This window comes from Squalius cephalus (genome assembly GCF_949319135.1).
Source record: "Squalius cephalus genome assembly, chromosome: 16".
Taxonomy (NCBI): domain Eukaryota; kingdom Metazoa; phylum Chordata; class Actinopteri; order Cypriniformes; family Leuciscidae; genus Squalius; species Squalius cephalus.
This window is the reverse complement of record NC_137137.1, coordinates 13,156,434-13,176,842: the sequence shown is the minus strand read 5'-3', so window position 1 is coordinate 13,176,842 and position 20,409 is coordinate 13,156,434. Positions and strand designations below refer to the sequence as shown.

The 20,409-nt window shown below is 36.9% G+C and overlaps 2 protein-coding genes across 5 annotated transcripts; one reads left to right on the top strand and one right to left on the bottom strand.

Annotated features, from left to right (window-relative positions):
• The first annotated feature begins 1,568 nt into the window (after positions 1–1,568).
• On the top strand, positions 1,569–7,058 carry LOC307174383 (properdin-like). 3 transcript variants are annotated; one of them, XM_079898156.1, is made up of 11 exons: positions 1,569–1,805; positions 2,006–2,091; positions 2,389–2,530; positions 3,528–3,697; positions 3,784–3,954; positions 4,029–4,223; positions 4,306–4,479; positions 5,161–5,352; positions 5,999–6,110; positions 6,261–6,369; positions 6,461–6,774. In XM_079898156.1, the coding sequence occupies exons 2-10, from the start codon at positions 2,037–2,039 to the stop codon at positions 6,361–6,363; spliced, it is 1,314 nt and encodes a 437-aa protein (XP_079754282.1). In that variant the 5' UTR covers positions 1,569–1,805; positions 2,006–2,036; the 3' UTR covers positions 6,364–6,369; positions 6,461–6,774. The 3 variants fall into 3 exon arrangements, with proteins under 3 accessions (XP_079754282.1, XP_079754283.1, XP_079754284.1); XM_079898157.1 differs by having other exon boundaries at positions 1,671–1,805; positions 2,029–2,091; positions 6,461–7,058; XM_079898158.1 differs by having other exon boundaries at positions 1,675–1,805; positions 1,933–2,091.
• Positions 7,059–9,459: 2,401 nt separating this feature from the next.
• On the bottom strand, positions 9,460–18,851 carry tbc1d25 (TBC1 domain family, member 25). 2 transcript variants are annotated; one of them, XM_079898060.1, is made up of 8 exons: positions 18,615–18,851; positions 17,966–18,119; positions 16,092–16,201; positions 15,778–15,932; positions 15,234–15,358; positions 13,940–14,128; positions 12,647–12,922; positions 9,460–12,561 (listed from the first exon to the last, which is right to left on the bottom strand). In XM_079898060.1, the coding sequence occupies exons 4-8, from the start codon at positions 15,800–15,802 to the stop codon at positions 10,849–10,851; spliced, it is 2,328 nt and encodes a 775-aa protein (XP_079754186.1). In that variant the 5' UTR covers positions 15,803–15,932; positions 16,092–16,201; positions 17,966–18,119; positions 18,615–18,851; the 3' UTR covers positions 9,460–10,848. The 2 variants fall into 2 exon arrangements, with proteins under 2 accessions (XP_079754186.1, XP_079754185.1); XM_079898059.1 differs by lacking the exon at positions 17,966–18,119 and having other exon boundaries at positions 18,615–18,795.
• Between the last annotated feature and the right edge of the window lie 1,558 nt (positions 18,852–20,409).

Sequence of the window (20,409 nt, the reverse complement as noted above, 5' to 3'; positions counted from 1 at the left end):
GTTCGTTCTATACATACATACATATATGTATGTATGTATATATGTATAGAATGAACAGCATGGACATTCAGCTAACTCTTGTAACCATCTATGTAACCAGTAGCCTATAGCATATACTGGATATATATATAGTACTGTGCAAGAGTCTTAGGCATGTTAATACCCCCCCCCCCAAAAAAGGTTTTAAGTCAGTTATTTATATATTTTGCTGTAGTGTGTCATTTCCAAACATTTTTTTTGCCATTAATTGTAATAATCCAGTGAGATTTCTGTTTGCACAAGGAATCTGACAATAGCCAGGATGATCTGATCTCACCATCATCGAGTCCATCTGTGATTACATGAAGAAACAGAAAAAACTGAGACAAACTAAATTCAGAAGAACTGCGGGAACGTCTCCAAGATGCTTGAAGAAACCTTCCAGCAAAGCTACAGTACTGTGAAAAGTACTGCACTTGTGTTAAAATGCTGTAAAGTGAGAATGCTTTCAAAAATAAAATCACAAATTAAATGTATTTATGATTTAACTTCTATTAACTATTTCAAATCAATATATGATGTAACGACCCTTTGCGTTTAAAACGGCTTTTGTCCAGGTACACTTGGGCATAGTTTTTCAGGTAGCTTTGCTGGAAGGTTTCTTCAAGCATCTTGGAGACGTTCCCACAGTTCTTCTGGATTCAGTCTGTCTCAGTTTTTTCTGTTTCTTTGTTGTCAGATTACTTGTGCATACACAAATCTCACTGGATTATTAGAATTAATGGCAAAAAGAATGTTTGGAAATGTAAACTGATATTTCCTACTGACACACTACAGCAAAAGATATAAATAACTGACTTAAAACCATTTTTTTTGGGGGGGGGGGGGGATATTAACATGCCTAAGACTCTTGCACAGTAGGCTACTATATATATATCCAGTATGCTATAGGCTACTGGTTACATAAATCATAATCAAATTAGCTTAAATATTTAACGCCATATCATGTGGTGTAGCATAAATTTGTGGCGCTATAGATCTCATTTGGCACTATACCCTATATGTAGATATTTTAGTGCATAACTGCTAAGAAAACAAATGATTGCACAATGATTCATTCAAACATTAAAAAAACAATGTGCTTTCTTCCTCTGCACTTCGAGAGGAAAAAGTAGCACTTCTGCCTTTCTCAAAATATGCTAATTAGATTCCTTGCTGTCATTAAAGTGTAGGCTATATACTGGTATATATTTTATTAGAGTGGAAAAAACATATTTAAGGCCCAATATAGCCTAGCCTAAGCTAAAAAAAAAGAACGTTTTGGCAAATGACTGAATTAGTTTTTTTAATCAAGTCATCTTCATTTCTATAGCGCTTTTAACAATGGAGATTGTTTCAAAGCAGCTTTACAGAGATAAAGGTAACATTGTTTTGGTTTTACAGCAGTTCTTTAATAAAGCCATTTTCCATCTAATTATCTTTTAATTATCTTTTACATTTGCTATTTACTTAATAATCATAAATGGGCCTTGTGAGGGTTATGATACATTTGAAGAGACACGTTTTGACCGTATAGGATAGGTGACTTTACACAACAGCTGTGCTGAAATGCTGAAAGGGTGGTGGAAGTGGAACTGAAACAACTTTAATTCTTTTACAGCAGATAAATGCTGATGAATCTGCAAAATCATACTCGAATAAGGGAAACTAGTTTAAGGAGTTTCACAATTGATTATTCCTGTTTCTAAGGTTTTTGAAAGTCACTTTTGAGGCAAGGCGAAACAAACAACTCGCTTTTACTGCCACAAGAAAGGGAAGTGTGTGAGGTAAGTGGTTAAAATTTAAATTGGTTAAAATAGTGAATTTATCATGTATGAACTTAAAATTTGAACCTTTAATGATTTGTTTGATCAACGCTAATAATCAAAAACCCACAACCACATTTGTTTGCAGTTTCTTTGACTTGCAGTTTGATATTAGCCAGTGTATTTTACTGAATCCAACTGACAAGACTTTCCACATTCAGAATCAAGAATTTCTGTCACACAGATTCAGCCATGAAACTGATCTTGTGGGGGATTGTGCTCCTCGGGATTTATGTCCAGCAATCAGGTTTGGAGAATTTTGTGACAATATAAATTTGTAATAATATGTAAATGAATATTAAGAAATAATACGGCTTGCTGACAAATTTTTTCCCTCAAATATTTTTGTACCGAATACTGAATTCAGTTGGTATAACTTTACTGTGTTTGTGAATCAGAATCAAAATTGAATCACTGAAACAACTAAATCATGCTAATTCTTTGAATATAATACAAATCTGTGCCATAACAGATATCAGACAATATGTGTAATAAGTTTTATTATACCCTAAGTGTAATTCATTAATTTGGTGTCTTTCTGAAGTTTCACAGATAGAGTGTTATACAGAATTTTCGGTGTCCACTGGGAAATGTAGTGGTCTGTTGGGTGAGGTTGAAAAAGACGCCTGTTGCTTGAACCCTAACTACGGCTACACACAATCAGATGGAGTGTGTAGGTCCTGTAGGTAAGTTTCATTGATCTGATGCTTATGATGTTCATGTTCAAAATCCTATTATGATAAATGCTACATTGAGCTTCAGTGGAGTGAAAAACCCCAGATGACGATTTTAAGTATTTCCTAACACATTTGTTCATTGTTCATATAGTTCATTTGTTTCCACAAAGAAAGTGAAGTTGCATACATTTTCATATTAGCCTAAATAAATATTAAAGTTGACATTAAATGAAAATTCACCCTATCAATTTGTAAATGCATGTAGTTCTTATTGTTAACGGTTCATCCATTTCATTTATGTTTTAATTTATTATTATTCTTTTTTTGGATGTTAATCACAATGTCGTAACTCAATCTTCCAGATAATATGACAGACTTCTCTCTGTTGACATATCCCAATCATTAAGTTCTGTATTATTAAATTGACTTAATCCCAGTCCATTCACAATGAACTGCAAGCTTGCATCTTAAAATCCAATCAACAACCCGATGCATAGAACCAAGTCTTTTTTGATAATCTGTCACAAAATGTACGTCACAATACGGCAGAGATCTGACCGTCACTACTTCTGTTTCATCGCGACTTAAAATAATGCAATGTTAATATTCTTTTTTGAGGAAACCTTTTTAAAATCATTATGCACTTTTTACGGAACAATTTTGGAGACTTTTGCATGTTATAAATTCAGAATTGCGATAAATAAACTCACAATTGCGTGTTATAAAGTCAGAATTGCGAGATATAAACATGCAATTCTGAGAAAAAAGTTTTAGAAGTTTATAACTCGCAATATCACGCAATTCTGACTTTCAGAATTGACTCTGAGATGTAAACTCGTAACTGTGAGAAAAAAAGTTTTTTTTTTTTAAACCGCTGGCGGGTACTGCAATATTCCATAAAATTTAATGTTGACTTTAGTCTAACACTTAAAGCTACTGAATCAGAAACAAATTAGATCAAATGATGCCCACATCCTTTAGAAGAGTCTTGTATTTTGACCTCCAGGCCGCATGCAGCATGGACTCAGTGGTCTTCCTGGGGCGAGTGCTCGGTGAGTTGTGCAGAGGGAGTAAAGCAAAGACGACGCTCTTGTTACGGAAATGGTGCTTGCTCAGACCCTGAGAATCTAGGAACTGTTCAAACTGAACCATGTGGGGAAAAAACATGCTGCCCAGGTAAAAAGAACATCAAGTAATTGTTGCATTTAGACATAAAGGCTTCTATGAGCTTTCTCATGTTTCCTTAAATTTGTGTTGTCCAGTGCAAGGTGGCTGGTCAGAGTGGGGGAAATGGCAGCCATGTTCAGTCACGTGTAAAAAGGGACTAACAAAAAGGCAAAGAACCTGCTCTAACCCGTTGCCAGAATGTGGGGGCTCCTGTAGCGGTCAAGAGGAAGAAATCATCTCTTGCGACACTGAAATAATCTGTCCAAGTAAGTATAGTTTTCTTTTTTCTACTTACTGAAGATACTAAAAATTAAGAACATGCATGCCATTTAATGTCTAGCTCATGGCGGGTGGTCCAGTTGGGGAGCCTGGGGTCCCTGTCCAGTTACTTGTAATGTTGAAGGACAAAACATCCAGAAAGAACGTCGTAAAAGGACTTGCACCAACCCCACTCCATCCACGGTTCCACTTGGCAGAGACTGCGAGGGCTCTGACACAGACACCCGCCCTTGCAGCGGACTACCTTTCTGCCCAAGTAATATACTTTGTTTTCTTTTACAAAACTGCCAAAATGATGAGAATTGTAGAAACCAGAGATTTATATCTCTACTCCACAGTTGATGGAAACTGGGGCCTTTGGTCAAGTTCCTCACCCTGCTCTGTGACGTGCGGAGTAGGACAGCGGTTACAAAGACGGTTGTGTGATTCTCCTAAACCCACACATGGTGGCAGACAGTGTCAAGGTGAAGAGCAAAAACAAGATCTCTGCACCGTTCGTGTCCCTTGTCCAAGTAAGTGGTGTGACACAATGAAATATTGATCTAAACGAACAAAAAAGCATGTGTGATAATACAGGTATTCAAATTCATTTCTTAAAGGGATAGTTCGTTCCAAACCCATAAGACTATCGTTTATCTTTGAAACACAAATTAAGATATTTTTTAATGAAATCTGAGATTTTTGTCCCTCTATTCAAAGTTTATTCACCCAAAACTCTGACACTTTAAAATGTTCATAAAGAGATTGTAAAATCGTAAAATAAATCCATATGTATACATTATATATAGGCCTACAGTGTATGTATACATTATGTATACATTAAATATACATTATATATATATATATATATATATATATATATATATATATATATATAGTTTATATTCGCTGATCAATGTTTATATGTGAATTAAAGCCTAAATGAAATCTACTCATCAAATAAAGTGATCATGTCTCTTCAGAAGATAAACCTTTCGATTCAAATTCAAAATTTTTTTAATTGTGAATAGACTTTCAATGGAGGGACAGAAATTTCTCAGATTTCATTAAAAATATCTTCATTTGTGGTTTAAAGATGAGCCAAAGTCTTATGGGTTTGGAATGACATAAGGGTGAGCAATTGATGACAGAATTTTTATTTTTGGGTGAACTAACCCTTTAACTTAATCCATTTTTCTCTCTCTTTCTGTCAGTTGATGGAATGTGGACCGAATGGAGTGAGTGGGGACAATGTAAGAAACCTTCCACTAGAGAAATCAAGTGTAGAGTCAGGGAAGGAAACCGAAGGAGAGACAGGGACTGTTATGGTAGAGAACACGAGGGAAACTTCTGTGAAGGAGATATTGTTCAACACGGCAGATGCTATGACATTCAAGACTGTGAAAGTGAGTGCAAAGAAAATTCATAGCTGTCTGAAATTGCATTCTCTCTAGTAGGTACTACATTTGGTTTGAACGTTACTTCACAACCGTTAAAAAAGTATGTTCTGTATAGTATGAATACGAGTAGTATGAATAAAATGTCGGATGAAGTGCTTCTGCCATGTTGTCAGTCACGTGACCTACTGGTGTCAGTTGCGACACTTCACTGGCATTTAACAATTCCTCTGCAGTTGTTGCTTCATGGTATTGTAAACTGTCTATTGGATGCGCACTCAAGAATCTTGGCAGAAGTAGTTGGTCATCCGAGTACTTTTCACCTACTGTTTTATGAATACTTATACTATGAATTAGGACATGCTACACTTTTTTGGCGTACTGTTTTTAGAATACAATGTACGGAAGTAGGCATATTCGGACACAGTGCATGTTTTTTTCAATTGAAAGCTAGATTTTTATTGTTTAGCATCAATATGTCTAACATTTTACAAATTTACAAACTTAATGTTAAACAAAATGGACATTCATTATAATGTGAATGATGATATTAGATTATGGTTTCTTCTAGTTTCAGACAAAAATAGGATTTTCCAAAACATCACAGGTGGAAGGTCAGTTTTTCAAACAAATAACACTCTCTTACTATGTTCAGTGACTGGTGTCTTGTCAGAGTGGAGCAAGTGGAGTTATTGCAAACCTAACTGTGGACCAGACTCTGCACAAACAAGAGAAAGAAACTGTGTTCCTGACATCTCTACATACCGGTAGGGGGAAACATCGCATGCTACTAAATGAAAGAAAATTTTGTCTATAATAAATCAGATAAGGGTGCAATTCCATTACATAAATGCTATAGGTTGTGCATTGTTTCACAATCAGAGTACATATTCTTTGGTTTTCTTTATCTCTCATAGTATCCAAGACCTCAGTATATTCTCAGGGAAGCCAAAGGTGAATTGTAAGGATGTGGAAGATCAAACAGAGAGAAGACCATGTAAAAATGTCCCTGACTGCTAGGATGAGGTTGTAATATTATGTTCAGAGCATGTATATTAATTTTAGCTAATTAAATTGCATACATTGTAATTTAATGACATATTCTCACTTTTAACAGGGTGACTGAGCACACAGTCCAGTAGGCTAACTGTTGAAGACAAGAGGACCAGTCGCTGTTCACACTAACTGTTCACAGCAGTTAAATATTGTGAAATATGCTACCAACAGAAAACAATACTTGCTTTGTTGGCTTTTGTTATGGATTGGATTGAATGGTGATTAATGCTCACCTCTGTAAACTCCGCTTTGCTACCACTATAAAGTGTTATAGTAGCCTAATGCTACAACGTGTGATAAAAATGATTGATTGCTGATTAATGCACACTTCTGTAAACCCTTATTTGCTGCCACAATAAAATACTAAAGTAATGCAATATGTGAGAAAATGCTTGACGACATACAAACTAATCGAAGGAAGAAAAGATACGAGCCAGCCAGGAGTCGAACCTAGAATCTTCTGATCCGTAGTCAGACGCGTTATCCATTGCGCCACTGGCCCGATGACTGCTGTGAAACCACGTGACTTTATGTAGTATGACTATAAGTTGTGTCTCATTTCGAAGGCTGCGCCCTCCTGTGGTGGTATTTGTCGACCGTAAACATTATCGAGGCTGCCTTATTTCAGAAAAGGAACCATTACATCTCAAAAAAAGAAATTTATGCTCACGAGGAATAACAGTTAGTTTTATAAAGGTTACTTTTCTTGAATAAAACATCCTCGATGACGTATACGGACGACAAATGCGAACACTGGAGGGCGCAGCAGCCTTTGAAATGAGTGACAGCGACCGTAGATTGGTGGTATGGTTATTTTAAAACAAGTCATAGATTGGTGGTATGGTTATTTTAAAACAAGTCATTATAGAGGTTTCAGAAAGCATGAAAATGTGTAAATGACAAGCCGTTGTTTTGGCGGATTATCCCTTTAAAACAATTGGGTAGATTGTCATGTAATTAAAATGTTTGGCAGATCTGTCAGTCTCAGATATTTATACTCTATCTTGTGGTACATCATTTTGTATACAAAAAAAACTTCATGAAACCAGTTTCTTCATCCGCCGAAATAGCTCAGTTGGGAGAGCGTTAGACTGAAGATCTAAAGGTCCCTGGTTCGATCCCGGGTTTCGGCATTTTGATCCTAAACTAAATACTAGTAGCCACGGCCATGAGTCATTTGTAGTTTCAAAACACTCACAAGAAAAATGTATCTTAAGAAATGAAATCAGCTATTCTCTCATTTAAAATTTATCAAATGGATGGAGAGAACCTTTTAAATAAAGAAACAGGTCAAGAGAAAACCCATTGTTTACTTTGAGTTTGACAGTGGTTGGTTAATTTTTTATATATAACTATACAAATCTTACAGAACTTAAATTACACATTACCTGAGCTAACTTGATTTTTTAACATGTACACGTCATATATGTGCGTATTATAAGCCCCGCCCTAATTTTGGACTATATTCCGTAGTCTAGTCTAGTGGTTATCACGTTCGTTAAGTACAAACGTCTCCGGTTCGAAACCTGGCGGAAACAAATTTATTTTCCTCTTACCTAAAAATAAACTTTAACAAACTTTACCATATAGGGTAAATGGCTGAGAACATAAAATCCATTCCTATTCTGGTATAGGAATGTTAGAATCCTACAGTAGAAACTATCAAAACTTTTGCACAATGTTGGAAGTTAGAAATGGTCTTTCTAATCAAAGATGCTTAGGTCACACAATTGCATTAGAAAAACTGAAACACTGTTTAACATGCTAAACAAAACCACAAAATTACATAATAGCTGTGTGCCAAGAATCTTGCTTTTGAAGTTATATAAGCTATTAACTCAAAGCTACATTAAATCAGTTATTACATCAAACCAATAATGCTTCCAAGATTTACCATTTTTCTGGCCATTTCAAAGGAATTATAGATAAGTGCTTCTCAATCCCTGTCCTAGAGACCCTCCAGCACTGCTCGTTTGGATGTCCCCCTTACCCGATTAAACTCATCAGCACATTTAGAAGAGACTGCAAGACCCAAAATGGCTGTGTCCAATAAGGAAGATGTCTAAAATGTGCAGTGGTGGGAGTCTCCAAGACAGGATAAAGAAGCACTGAAACAGACATGTCACTAACAAGCATAATAAAAAACTACACATTCCTTTCAGCAACAAGATGCTCAAATGACTTATGGCACTAAAGAAACAAAAAACACAATAATTAACTCATTAATAATTAAATAAAACTAATGTTCATGCCTAAATAGGTACATTGTTCCCCGGTTTCACAGACAAGACTTAAGATAGTCCCAGACTAAATTGCATGTTTGAGCTGTTTCAACTGAGAGAAACTAGCACTGGCAAATCTTAAAATATGTCAGTGCAATTGTTTGTCTCAAGATGCACACCACTAATGTTTTATTTCATAGACACTTTTATAAAAGTTACTAAAATGTCCTAATTGAACTAAGGCCTAATCCTGGCTTAGTCTAAGCCCTGTCTGTGAAACCAGGCCTAAGTCTACCAAATCAAGGCGTTATCTATGGCATATATACTTTTTCAATTTACTCTGGAAAGTGGTAAGATTTTGGTAATCCCTGATGGAAAAATTCACCTTAAAGGGATAGTTCACCCAAAAATGTAAATTTTGTCATCATTTACTCACCCTCAAGTTGTTTTAAACCTGTATGAGTTTCTTTCTTCTGATGAACACAGAAGATATTTAAATAAATGTTGGTAATCAGAAAGTTGATGTACCCCATTGACTTCAATATTAGGAAATAAAATTGGAAGCCAAACTCATTCAGGTTTGGAACAACTTGAGGGTGAGTAAATTATGACAATATTTTAAACTATCCCTTTACACAACTGTGTTGTGGAACATGGTAGCTAGTCATTAGCTGGTTTACCATGTTGATGGCCCAAGACCATCTACCAGCTTGGACCTGCTAGAAACCACCTACCATGTTCAAAAATTAAGATTTAATTTCCAGCCAGGGATAGCGTTTACTCTTTCTATGTGTAATGGTATAAATGTTGTTTGCTTTATGAAAGAATGATCATTGATCAATCAATATTCAGTGAATTTATTGTACAAATAGGAGTATTGCAAGCATTCAGTCTGGCAAGTCTCTCCACAGGTATGAGTAAAATACTATCATATAGAACCAAATAAAAATCAGCGAAACATACATACATGTTGTATACATAACGCTGATGAACAGGACTCATGACTGTTCCACTTTCCAGGAAAATCCTTTTTTAGTCCATGTGCAGGTTTATTTTAGCACTCAAAAGAACACTTGGTATTAAGACATAAATAATGAGTCTACAAGGTATCAGATGAAAAGCATTCTGTTAAAGGCATTAACCATTTTTGTAATACTCTGTGATTTTTTTTTAACAGCAGGGATGCTTGATTGTTGCCTCTTGACGACAAAGTCGTTATGGCAACGAATTACCAGACAAACCTTTGGTGGAAGATGGATGAAAGCAATGAAATTATATTTACACACAGAAACGAGAGAGACAAAAATGGCAAATTCAGTGAAATGAGGCACTTCTCCAACAAAGGCGAGGATAAGTGACACCAAATTACCAGCCATTCTCTATGTTGATCTTAGTAGGTGTGGTGCTTTACCGAAACATCCACTGCATGTAGAACAACAGCTTACAGGTCAAATATCTGTTGTACACAATAGAAGAGGAAATCTGTATTAGTAGTTCAGAGATTAATTCAAGATTGGGGCTGAATGTTACCTATTCTACAACTTAAGTTTTCACATTGGTGGGATACTGGATAATTCATCAGCACCTTCATCTCTGCTCAAATGTTTTGTACGAACAAAAGTCAAGGCTTAAGGTTCTCATAAAGCACAACTGACAAATATCAGCATACCAAACACACCTTTGCTGCAGGCAATGTCAAACAAATTCATTAGTGAATTTCCGAGGGCATCTCAAAAGCTTGAGTAAACATTCTCCTCCTTACAACAACAGAGTCAGAATAACCTTAGAAGAAGCTGCTTCAACCCTTTTCATCCAAAATAACGATTGCACAGAGAAATAAATAATAGTAAAATCTTGTTGCTTTGTCTCAGGTAAGTGAGGCTACTATAACAGGGGTTTTACGTGCCCATAATGTGCCTTTTAAAAGTGTTATTTACAAAGTGAAATGACACAAACTGGCCTGCCCTTTGAAAGGACAATCAATAAAGTGCAATAAAAAAGATCCAGTACAATGAAAGGGGCTTCACTTGGAAGGTTGGATAAGGCAAAAAAAAAGAAAAAGAGAAAGTCACTAAGCTTTGGTTGTTAACAAAACAAATCAATTTCCATAAAGCGCATGTAAAGCACAAAGGTAAGCTGTGAAGCTGGCATGGTACAGAAAAACTTGCTTCTGGGTCCGTTTGTGGTCCGGAGCTGGTTTCTGGAGACGATCTACTAATGCACAGAATCAAGAAGCAGATGGAGAGAGAGCAATGGGAGTTGTTGGAGAGGGAATGGTATTGGCCAGATTATAGGTTGAATTCGGGAAGGTACCCTGAGAGGGCTGTACATTGAGGAAAGGGGGCCTAGAGGTGGATGTTTGGGGGGATGTATCCGCTGTGGCTGGGGAGTCCAAGCTGACTTCATCCCCTTCCTCCGAGTCCCATACTTCACTCTGCAGGTAGTCTGCGAAGAGGGCTTTAGCTCGCTGCAGAATACGCCCGAGGTTGTGGCGACGGACCAGGCGGTCAAAGTGCATGGCCAGCTCATTGTAATCTAGACTGTTTTTGACAATGTGGTCACGGTGTTCTAGCAGGATAGAAAGGCAAAGGAAAAGCATGAAGGGATTCCCTTTCCCAAACTCTTGCGGAGGGGGAAGCGAGCAGGGTTTAATTCCGCCTCCTTCTGGTTTGTTTGTGTTTGGAGAGGATAAGCCAGACCCAGTGGGTCTGCATGGCGAGGGGAGATTGCTGGAGAATGCTTTGGGCAAAGACGGGGACTTGCTGAAAGATAAAATTGGCGAAGAGAGAAGTGAACGATTGTAACCCTGCGATGGAGACGCCAGTAAAGATTTCCCTGCGACCACTGATGGGGACTGAGACCCAGTTCCGTTTATTACAGCTTGTGAGGATGTGAACCCCCCAGAAGGTTTATCAGGAGACTCGGCTTTGTCCCCACTAGAGGAAGAGGATGTGCATTTTGACAGGCCATCAGGAGATGCCGTTCTCCAACTGGTCGCAGAATTAGATGCTTCCAGTGACTGATTGGAGCTACTTTTCCAGTTTGGTGGACAGGAAGGTAGAGATGATGCTGGGGAAGCTGCCTGACCATTGGGAGAGTCTCTCTGTCCTGGAGATGATGGCGTATGATTACCGATAAGAGGTTCCTTTTCTCCAGGGTCGTCCTCACTTTCCTCCGTGGACTGGCGGACTGAGAATTGCAATGTAGAGTGTGCAGACTGAAACTGTACGGGAGATAACGTGGGATCAGAGCATTCGTTCTCATTCATTTCAAAGCTGTCCTCGTTGCGGCCACTATAATACTTGAATTCCCCAAAACTGGCCTGTTTTTCAAATGAACGAGTCGAAGCTGTGACATCATTATTGACCATCTCATCTACACCGTACTCTCCTTCGCCTTCCTTCCGAGGCCCCTTCTCCTCTTCTACGACAAGGGAACGTCCTCCATCTGCCTCCTCTCGAGACGGTCTTAGCATGTGACGTCTCCTCTGCCTTTCTGTCAGGTTTTCTTCCATTTCCTCCATGTCCACATTCTGATGGACATTCTGTGAGCCGTTGGGCTGATCTGCCTCAAGCGCTGGCCCCAGAAGCTCCACCTCTGTCTCAGGTGGATCAGGTGGCAAGGAGCTCCAGGTGACCTCCAGCATTCGCAGAGCATCATCAAAAACAAATTCACGTTTCAGCTCCAAAAGCAGCCAGCGGTAACAAAAAAACAGATCGTCAGCACCTTTCGAGACTAGGTAGGCATAAAACTCAGGGTCTGAATACTGCAGAAGCAATTTGAGATGCTGGAACTTAATGGACATGAGTTGTCCATCAGGGCGGAAGTTGCCTTCAAGACGTTTCATAATGCCACAGAAGCAGATAAAGGCGTGAGCTTCGTTGTCCATGACGGCGAGGATTGGTGACGCAATGTCACTCATGCCTTGGCAATAAGACACCTGCGAAAACAAATGAGGAAAGTTCATATTCCAGAGAAGTAAAGGCACATCCTAGTGTCACCAAAGGGTTGACACATATGATTACCTGTGGGTGTGTAATAGCAAAGGTGGTAAGGAGGTCGGTCAAGGCGGTGAGATGTGGGCTGTCCTCTGAGCCCGCATAGTAAGGATGTGCTCGGTCTGTTCGAAGAACATCTTTCAGTACGTTTCCCCGAATGAACTCCAGATCCTCTGAGCTGACCCGTGCTGTCCATTCACTCTTCAGCTGGTCGTACTCTCTCGTCTTTCTCTTCATGTAATCCATTCTCTCCTGCCCTGTCAGACCATCTGGGTACACATTAAGGAGGTATCGCCAAACAACCTGTCACAAAAATACAGAGATGGACGAGAAAAAGTCAGCTAAAATGCAAAGACTACTATGGAACTTAATAGACATGAGTTGTCTGTCAGGGCGGAAGTTGCCCTCAAGATGTTTATACTCTTAAGTCCGAAGACGTATTGCTGTTTTTTTTTCTTTCCCTGTGTGTGGGGATGTTTGCGTGAGTGTCCCGAGTATCCACGGGATTGGCGGACTGGAGTGACGTGGAAGAGATGATGTTGTTGGCGTGTTGTTCTGAGAGAGTGTTGCAGTGGTGTAGTTTGTTTGTGTTTCATGATCTGTAAATGGTGTATATTCTTTCGCTTGCTACTTTTGTAAAGTGTCCTTATTTTGACTTTTGTCCCTAGTGTTTCCATCCGTTGTAGTGTTCATTTTGTTTAGTTATTGTGGCAGTTGTGTTGCCCTTTTTCTGTAAATATTGTACATACATAATTTTTCCTTTAATACTAAAGTGGTAGGGTGCCATTTTTATTTTCGTATATATCTTTTCTCTTGTGTTTGGGATAGCCAGGGAGTTGGGTAAGACCACTGTATTTTATTTTATTTATTTTACAGGGTTTATTTAGTTGTAATTAGGTTTAGTCAGTGCCCATTTTGTTTATTGTTTTGGACTTGCCCAAACCTGAAGACTTTGCTTCATTTTTGTTTTTGATGAAACTGAAAGAAACAAAAAAGAAAAGAAAGAAACAGGTTTTCAGAACATTTTATTTAAGTTTACCTCCCTGACCCTAGACCAGGGTCGTAACAATACTCACACACATATATGCATGTGTTATATATAATATACCAAATATATATTTTCTAGCTCTGAATACACATTATGGAGTTCTTAAATAAATAAATTACAAAAACTTCATTAACTCAATTTGTATTCAAAGCTGGAAAAGGTTTTTGTCAATGTTTCTCAAGGTAAAGGTTTAGATCACTGTATCTAACAATGATCCCATTCTCACTCTCTCATGGTCGATTAGTTAAATAATGGTAAAGCAGTTTGGTTACCTTGCGTAAGGATGGCTCAACCCCACCATGATATATACGAAGTCTAAGTTCTTCTGGCCGGGTCAGTTGACCTTGGCTGTTCAGGTAACAGTGGAATTCAACATCATTTAAGGGAGGCTTGAATGGTTTCACCTCCTCCCCATAGGACCAACTCAAGGCCTGCTGCACACGCGATAGAGTGCGACCCACCTGAATGTAGAGGTGGGTATGAAGTGAGGAATAGGTAAAAGAAATGTTAAGAATTTATATAGATTTCTAGCTACATCGCTGATATTAGTTGGAAGATAGATAAAAAGAAACATTCCTAACACATAAAATATCTGGAATAAGATTAATTAGTTATCAGTGGCCATGTACACACAGCAACTAAATTGTCAATTCATCTTTTATTGTTTAGTCCTGTTCTGTATACACAGAGATCAGTAATTTATGGGAAAAACAACCGAATTGTACAAATTAATTATCTACTGAAAAATTCAGGTAGTGACAACCGCATTTACAAAATTCTACGCAGCGTGTACGGAACCAAACTGAGCAACTAGTTGTTATTTTAACATGTATCAGAAATGGGTCTCTTCTGTATGTGCAAGAAAATCACAAGGAAAAAGGAAGGAGCCTTGACTCATTAATGTTGCCAGATCTTGATAGAAAAACTTGGCAAAACAAAAACAAGCACATAATAAACCTGAATAAATCCAAATGTTCTATACTATATTAAGACACACTCCTGCCCCCTTTATTAACTCCATAAACTGGACGGCTTTATGAGCCAAGCCCAAACAAGCAGCCTATCGACGGTGGTTTGGTTAAAACATAAGTGAGTCTTTGGTCAAAGTGGACATAAGGAGTACTTTAGTCAAAAATTGAGAATACCAATGCGTGAGACGCCAGACCATTGCTATGGTTACCAATGTGTCAATCATCGCTATTTTTGGAAATTAGTTATGTTCCATACACACACACAAAACTATAATTTTTAGGGGATTCACTACCGTATTTAAATTGTCACTCCTGAAACTTTACAGTGTGTACATGGCCAGTGAAATGCAGAAAATGTTCCTTCTATCTTTAATTTATTAAATAAATCAACACAAAAGCAGCACAAAGCTGTTTCTTACAAGAGCAAAAGAGCTTTCGCCTTCAATAACTCCTGAAATATCTAATGCCTTTCATTGTTCGGGGCGAATTGCCATGAATTACAGTTTAAATGCAGCAGACTGTGAGCCTGACTGAACGCAGTGGACACTGGCTGGTAAAACAGCTGGCTGACAAGGTCAAGAACATCATGAGTAACCTGGGACAGCAGCGACTGTGTGAAGGGAAGTGCAGCAGACGTCAATGACCTCTTCTCTCCCTGCAACTGATCTGAGCCAATCACATCCTTAGGGCTTATTATGTCCCAATCTTCCAAAACAGGACCTTGGGAAGAATATAAGAAAACGAAACATAAAAAAAGCAGCATTTAAAACTGGATTAGTCTTATTCAATGCAGAATGTTTGTCAAATAATTCCAGTGTCCAATAAAGACACAATGTAGACTCTATAAAATAATGTATTGATAATATAAACATTTTCTCAAGAAAGTACACTCAATTACAGAACAATCACTTGAATTTCCCCCCTTAAAAATTATTTTGATATCTTTTTGTTTCAGGAAATGCACTCAACAATACATACAGCTTCAGTATAATCATTTGAATGGAAGAGAAATCATCCAAAAAATTATATATTTTTTGATAGTTTGATTTGTTAATTCAGAGATCTCATAAAGGAAGATTTTCAGGATCTACTGAGATTGACAGACACTAAATACCCTCCAAACAGGAGGGTTCACTCACTGTCCTCTGATGGTTTGATGTCCATCTTTAGCTGGAGGAAAGGCTTTGCCGCACTGACAAACGCGGCATCTAAATCCCAGTCAGACAGTAGAGACACGTAGACCTCCACACCCCCGCGGTCACGGGACAGGTAGCTAATCCCAAAGTTGCGTTTCCTGCAGGAAACCAAAGAAAATAAGACTCCATCTATGTTTGCTGCAATTAATTTACCTATCAATGCTATTAAATAACCATAAAATTGGCTTATCGATTTTTTTAATAGATCTAAATCAGAATTATCACAAAAATAATATATTTTGTGATTTCACACGCACCCATTCAGCTCAAAAGCTCGTATCAGGATATGTTGCAACACCTCTAATGAGGTTATTTGAGGATCTACAGCAAAGGAACGGAACTCCACCGGTAACACCCCTTCACACTTCTGCAAACAGACAGAAAACAGAAAGCGTGGAGTAGAAGTATGATTTTAGAAAGACAAAGAAAATGGGTTACATTCCTTATTTATTTTACAAAAAAACCATTTTGTTATTTATCTTAATTTTGAGGTCCTGAAAGGCTAATCACTCTATCCTCTGAAATGCAAATCATCTAATCAGGTGACATTATTTACTCAGGTGGAGTCTCTGTCGATGTTGCAACCAACTGTGGGAAACTGACTCTGGCTGTACAGATTACTTTGAACTCCTCGAGCGCAGCACTACAAGGTCATCTGCCCCAAGCAAAACACACTGCAGCACATCTGTCAAGGTTTACACAAAACCTAAATTAATGTACTATTCAAAACTTTGTAACTTAGGTTGTCATCTGATACCACTGACTCTTGAGTACTGGGACAAAACAGTATATGAAACGAATAGAATAAATAAAATTGTATCAAAATTGTCATAAATATTCGCGATATATATGTTTGCAGGTGCATCTTCAGCTTCTTCTTCTATTTTCTCCCAAAATGTGTTTAACATTGTTATAGTATTATTTATATAGTTTTACAATATTTATTAATATTTTTTAGAATTATATTTTATTTATATATTTTTCTGTTGTCTGTTTCCCTGACAGTTTGTTATTTACAGTGCTTTTATCATTTTTATTAGTTTTTTATATTTCTATTTAGCTTTAATTGACTTTAATTACAGTTTTAAGTAATTTTAGTACAACGTAAACATTTATTTCATTACATTTTTGCAGCAACATTTCAATGTCAATTACCTTAAACAAATAGTTTTAATTGTTTTAATTAGGCTAACAATAGCAACACTGACTCATTAAGGATCAACACTGTTAAAAACAAAAGTAATGTGTCACAAATCTAAAATCTAGCATTGACTTCCATGGCATGAACAAATTAATTGAGGCTACATGGTTGTTTCAGACTGATTTGACACTCCATATATTACAGACACAGAACATCTTGAAAGTACTGACATAATTACCATATTTAGCATTTCATACTCATACATATTAAAATACAATAGCATTTTTTTCTCTTTTCTGGTGTTGAAAATTACTAACAGAACCATCTCAAATGTATATATATATATATATATATATATATTAGGGCTGTCAAACGATTAATCGCGATTAATCGCATCCAAAATAAAAGTTTGTGTTTACATAATATATGTGTGTGTATGGAGTATAATTATTTTCTATATATAAATACACACACATGCATATATATTTAAGAAAAATGTGTTATTTATATATAAAATATTTATATATAATATAAATTATATATAATATAAATATATATACACAGTATATACATGCAAATATTTCTTAAATATATACATGCATGTGTGTGTATTTATATATAGAAAATAATTATACACCGTACACACACATATTATGTAAAAACAAACTTTTATTTTGGATGCGATTAATCGCGATTAATCGTTTGACAGGCCTAATATATATATATATATATATATATATATATATATATATATATATATATATATATATATATATGTGTGTGTGTGTGTGTGTGTGTGTGTGTGTGTGTGTTTACAAATTGTGTGACAGGGTTGACAGAAAAGTATACAATAGGCTTTAAAAACAAGTGGAAGATAAAAAAATGGTAGATCATGTTTATTTTAATCTTGTGTCTGAAGATTCAGTTACATGGCAGTGTAGCTCTTTGATTAACTACAAGTTCTCTGTGATTAAAATTAAATTCACTGACCTAAATTCTTATGTCCAAAGAGACTTCTTAAAGAAACAGGCCTGCAAAACCCCTCTGTTAAGTTCCATTAAATCATTTATGGAGGTTCTCTAAGGCCTTCATCTGCATACATTTCTTTTCGTATTCATTAAAACAGACTGTACCTGAGAAATTACTGGAAAACAAGCGAGAGAATTACATGGCAGGTTGATCATGTGACACTCATTATGACTGTAACAGTATGACAACGGCTAAATTGTATATGATTTATATGTATTTGTTGAACAATTATGTAACACGAACAACAAAAGATGACAATAACATATTCAATTATATGATAAATATATTTCTAAAAAAAGATTAATGTATGGATTAAAACAAGATGTTTATTACACATCTTCTATACGAATGATGCGGTCACGATGTGTAAACAACTAAGATGACAGCGAAGTAAAAGCGATGGACATGAAGATAGGGCTGATAAAAAGCTCTAGGACAGACGCAGACATGCAACCAGACACTGTCTGACTTCTGGCCTGGCTGGACTACGTGGAATGCTGTGTGTTGTTGTGTTTCCATCCCGCTGTGTTGCTGTGTGTGTGTGTGTGTGTGTGTGTGTGTGTGTGTGTCTGGGGTTTCTACCTGCCGCTCGGTCCCCACAATTTCTCACCTTGACTTTGACACGAACTACCCCCCTCTCCTCCTCAGCCGACATGGTGGGTAGTCCGCTTTGGGGTGTCCCGTTCAGAGATGCGTTATCGTCATCCAGATTAAAAATTGAAAGTAAAATAACAATGGATGGAGGTAGCCGTTTCTCTTACAGCTTCGACAAGTACATTGAAAATTCCGTTAATAAGAGACGCAAAACAACCAGTATCTTGCTGACAAGTTTCAAAATAAAAGCCCCGCTACAAGACGAAAAAAAGCTTTCGTGTATTTAAAAAATAAAGTGTAAATGTATTTTAATATATGATTGCAAAGGGGAATCAGTGCTTCGTCCACTTAGATCAATAACCATGACATAAGAGGGCATTATTTTTGCTACTTTCATAGCGAAGACTGTCTCCGTGACATCGGACTAGTTTTAAACAACAGGATATGACGCCACATTGCATTACATCATTGGATTCATGAGGGAAGGAATGCTCCATGTGCAACAACAAAAAAAACCTAAAGATTTATGTTTGGACAGATGTAGTCATTTTGCCGATATTAAAAAAAGACAATATTTAAAGCTAATTCCAAAATTCAACGATGACAAATATTTTAAAGCTATATGCTAATTAACATATCAGTCAAATATATGTAATAAAAGAACATGTAAATACACAAACATGTGTGAGTATACATTATATCATCTTAAAAGCTTTATCATCATAGCACACAAGCAAAAGATCTGCCTCATATATATGCCGTGACCCGGATTCGAACCGGGGTTGCTGCGGCCACAACGCAGAGTACTAACCACTATACGATCACGGCGAGCTACTTGGCAGCTGTGCAGCGACGGCAGATATAGACCATACAATGATGCACCTCTGTATGTTTATAACGTTTTTTACATTTATGTTTTGTATTATTCTATCACGGAGAAGCTACTTGGCAGCTCGTCGATGATCTCGAATTCAGATAATATAATTTCACACTACCGGTCAAAAGTTTGATATCATTAAGATGTCTTACTGATTTTTTAAATAAGTCTATAAATGCACCAAGGCTGCATTTATACATTGATAATTTTTCATTTATACATTGATAATCTTTTGATAATAAAATTCAAAAGATTTATTTGATATAGAAATATTTTGTAACATTACAAATGTCTTTACTGTCACTTTTGGTCTTTTTTAATTTCCTGATTTCAACTTTGATAATAACAATAAATACTTTTTAATCACCAAATAATCATGATAACATTTCTAAAGAGTACGTTGGACAGACATGTGGTTGAAAATGAAAATGGGGTTGACGTCAGAAACCAACATCAGTCGGGTTCTGACGTCAACCCGACTTTCATTTCCAACTACCATCCAACGTCAATCCGACGTCGGGTTTTGACGTCAATCTGAATTCGTAATCCAGCCTCGAACTAACTTAGAATTCATAAACACTAGAATAGAACCTAAGTCTTATAATCATGTGATATGGATAATCAGTTGACGTAATTCCTATAGGTTGCATGTTTCATACAACTGAGCTATTATAAGAATAAAGTTCAAACAGACAACTCTCTTTCTACAAAATATGATTCTTGGTTGATTTGGTTATATGATCAAATAAATTAAGTACAAAACAAATACATATTTATTCTTTGGAAGCCGGGCTAAATGAGTAAACACTGTTACTACATTCCTGACATGGGTCAGACACTCCGTCACCTGTCAGATTCCAAAAACAGACCTCGCCTGCAACAGAAATAAGAGAATAGATGCACTGGTTTTAAAAACTGATCCGATTCATTATAT

Coding starts and splice junctions, on each gene's coding strand:
- LOC307174383 (XM_079898157.1), top strand. CDS start 2,037: ATGAAACTGATCTTGTGGGGGATTGTGCTCCTCGGGATTTATGTCCAG. Junction 4,480..5,160: donor CGTTCGTGTCCCTTGTCCAA/GTAAGTGGTGTG, acceptor TCTTTCTGTCAG/TTGATGGAATGTGGACCGAA. Junction 5,353..5,998: donor TGACATTCAAGACTGTGAAA/GTGAGTGCAAAG, acceptor TACTATGTTCAG/TGACTGGTGTCTTGTCAGAG.
- tbc1d25 (XM_079898059.1), bottom strand. CDS start 18,659: ATGTCGGCTGAGGAGGAGAGGGGGGTAGTTCGTGTCAAAGTCAAG. Junction 15,359..15,777: donor CATCAAACCATCAGAGGACA/GTGAGTGAACCC, acceptor ATTCTTCCCAAG/GTCCTGTTTTGGAAGATTGG. Junction 12,923..13,939: donor TTGAGCCATCCTTACGCAAG/GTAACCAAACTG, acceptor TTTTTGTGACAG/GTTGTTTGGCGATACCTCCT.